This window comes from Eimeria tenella, genomic scaffold, assembly GCF_000499545.2.
Source record: "Eimeria tenella Houghton genomic scaffold, Eth_scaff1750, whole genome shotgun sequence".
Classification (NCBI taxonomy): domain Eukaryota; phylum Apicomplexa; class Conoidasida; order Eucoccidiorida; family Eimeriidae; genus Eimeria; species Eimeria tenella.
The window spans coordinates 1,437-2,713 of record NW_013541579.1 but is presented as its reverse complement, the minus strand read 5'-3'; the positions used below and the strand labels follow the sequence as shown (position 1 = coordinate 2,713).

The 1,277-nt window shown below is 57.6% G+C and overlaps 1 protein-coding gene across 1 annotated transcript in view; it reads right to left on the bottom strand.

Annotated features, from left to right (window-relative positions):
* Positions 1–580: 580 nt before the first annotated feature.
* Positions 581–1,277, bottom strand: part of ETH_00040500 (uncharacterized protein) — a gene marked incomplete at both ends in the record, with an annotated part of 1,368 nt that continues 671 nt past the window's right edge. Inside the window, 2 exons of the mRNA XM_013373799.1 lie at positions 581–622; positions 1,020–1,215. Coding sequence (XP_013229253.1) covers positions 581–622; positions 1,020–1,215 — 238 coding nt within the window. The remainder of the gene's footprint in view (positions 623–1,019; positions 1,216–1,277) is intronic.

Genomic DNA, 1,277 nt, shown 5'->3' with positions numbered 1-1,277 from the left:
GCTAGGTCTATCTATTTAGCCACTTTCTGGCGATTTTCACTTGAGTTTTAAAGCCGCGGACTTTCAACTCTCGCTAAGTTTCGCTGCTTTCTTCTAGGGTTTAGGGTTTAGGGTTTAGATCTGGGGCCAATTCAGCTCCAGAAGATCCTTAAAGGGGCCCCCTGGGGCCCCCAAGGGTTCCTTGAAGCCCCTTCAGGGGGCCCCCAACTGAACCCTTTGGTGCCTCTTAGGGGGCGCCTGAGAGGCCCCAAAGGGTTCAGTTGGGGGCCTCAAACGGACCTCTTGGGGGCCCTTTGGGGGACCCTCAAGGGGCCTTAAGGGGCGAAGGGGCCCCTAAGGGGCTCTCAAGGGGCCCCTAAGGGGCCCCCAAGGGGACCCCAAGGGGCCCCTGGAGGCCCCCCTAAGAAGCCCTGAGTAGGGGGCCCCAAATGGGCCCCCAATAACCCCTCAGTTCCCTATGGGGCCCCTTGGGGGCCCCCAAAAGGGCCCGTGGGGGCCCCCCAGGGGCCCCCAAAAGGACCCTGTGGGGCCCCTTGGGGGGCCCCCAAAGAGCCCCCGGGCCTTCAGAGGTCTCTTTGATTTATTTGTCTTCATCAGAGTCTTCAGAGCCGCTGGATATTTGCTGCAGCAGAAAAGCAGCAGCAGCAGCAGCAGCAGCTAGTTAGTTAGCTAGCTAGCCAGCTAGCTAGTGTATTAAATGGCTAGCTGGCTAGCTAGCCACGTGGCTAGGATATTAAGTGGTTAGCTGGCTATCCAGCTAGCTAGCTAGCTAGCTAGCTAACTAGCTGGCTAGCTAGCTAGCTAGCTAGCTAGGTGGCCAGCTGCTTGGCTGGATTGCCAGCTAGCTAGCTAGCTAGCTAGCTAGCTAGCTAGCTAGCTAGCTAGCTAGCCAGCTGGTGGTCGCCGTGAGTGCAGCACCAACTTGATCCCCCCACAAGCCCCAAACCCCAAACCCCGAACCCCAAACCCCAACCCCCAACGCCCAAACCCTAAACCCTAAACCCTAAACCCCCGCGGACCCTGAGGGGGTCCTCGCAGACTCCGTATTTCTTGAGGAGGCGCTCGAGGGTTTTGGTTTTGAAATTATCTTTATTGGCCAATTCCGCAAACCCTATAATGGAGTGTACAGACACCCCGCTGCGGAAGAGGGCCAAAGTCGGCAGCTGCCAAACCCTCAGCTTCGCGCTGAAGAAAGGGGCCTTTTCCGCGTTCAGCCTGCACCAAACCCTAAACCCTAAACCCTAAACCCTAAACCCTAAACCCCAAACCCTAAACCC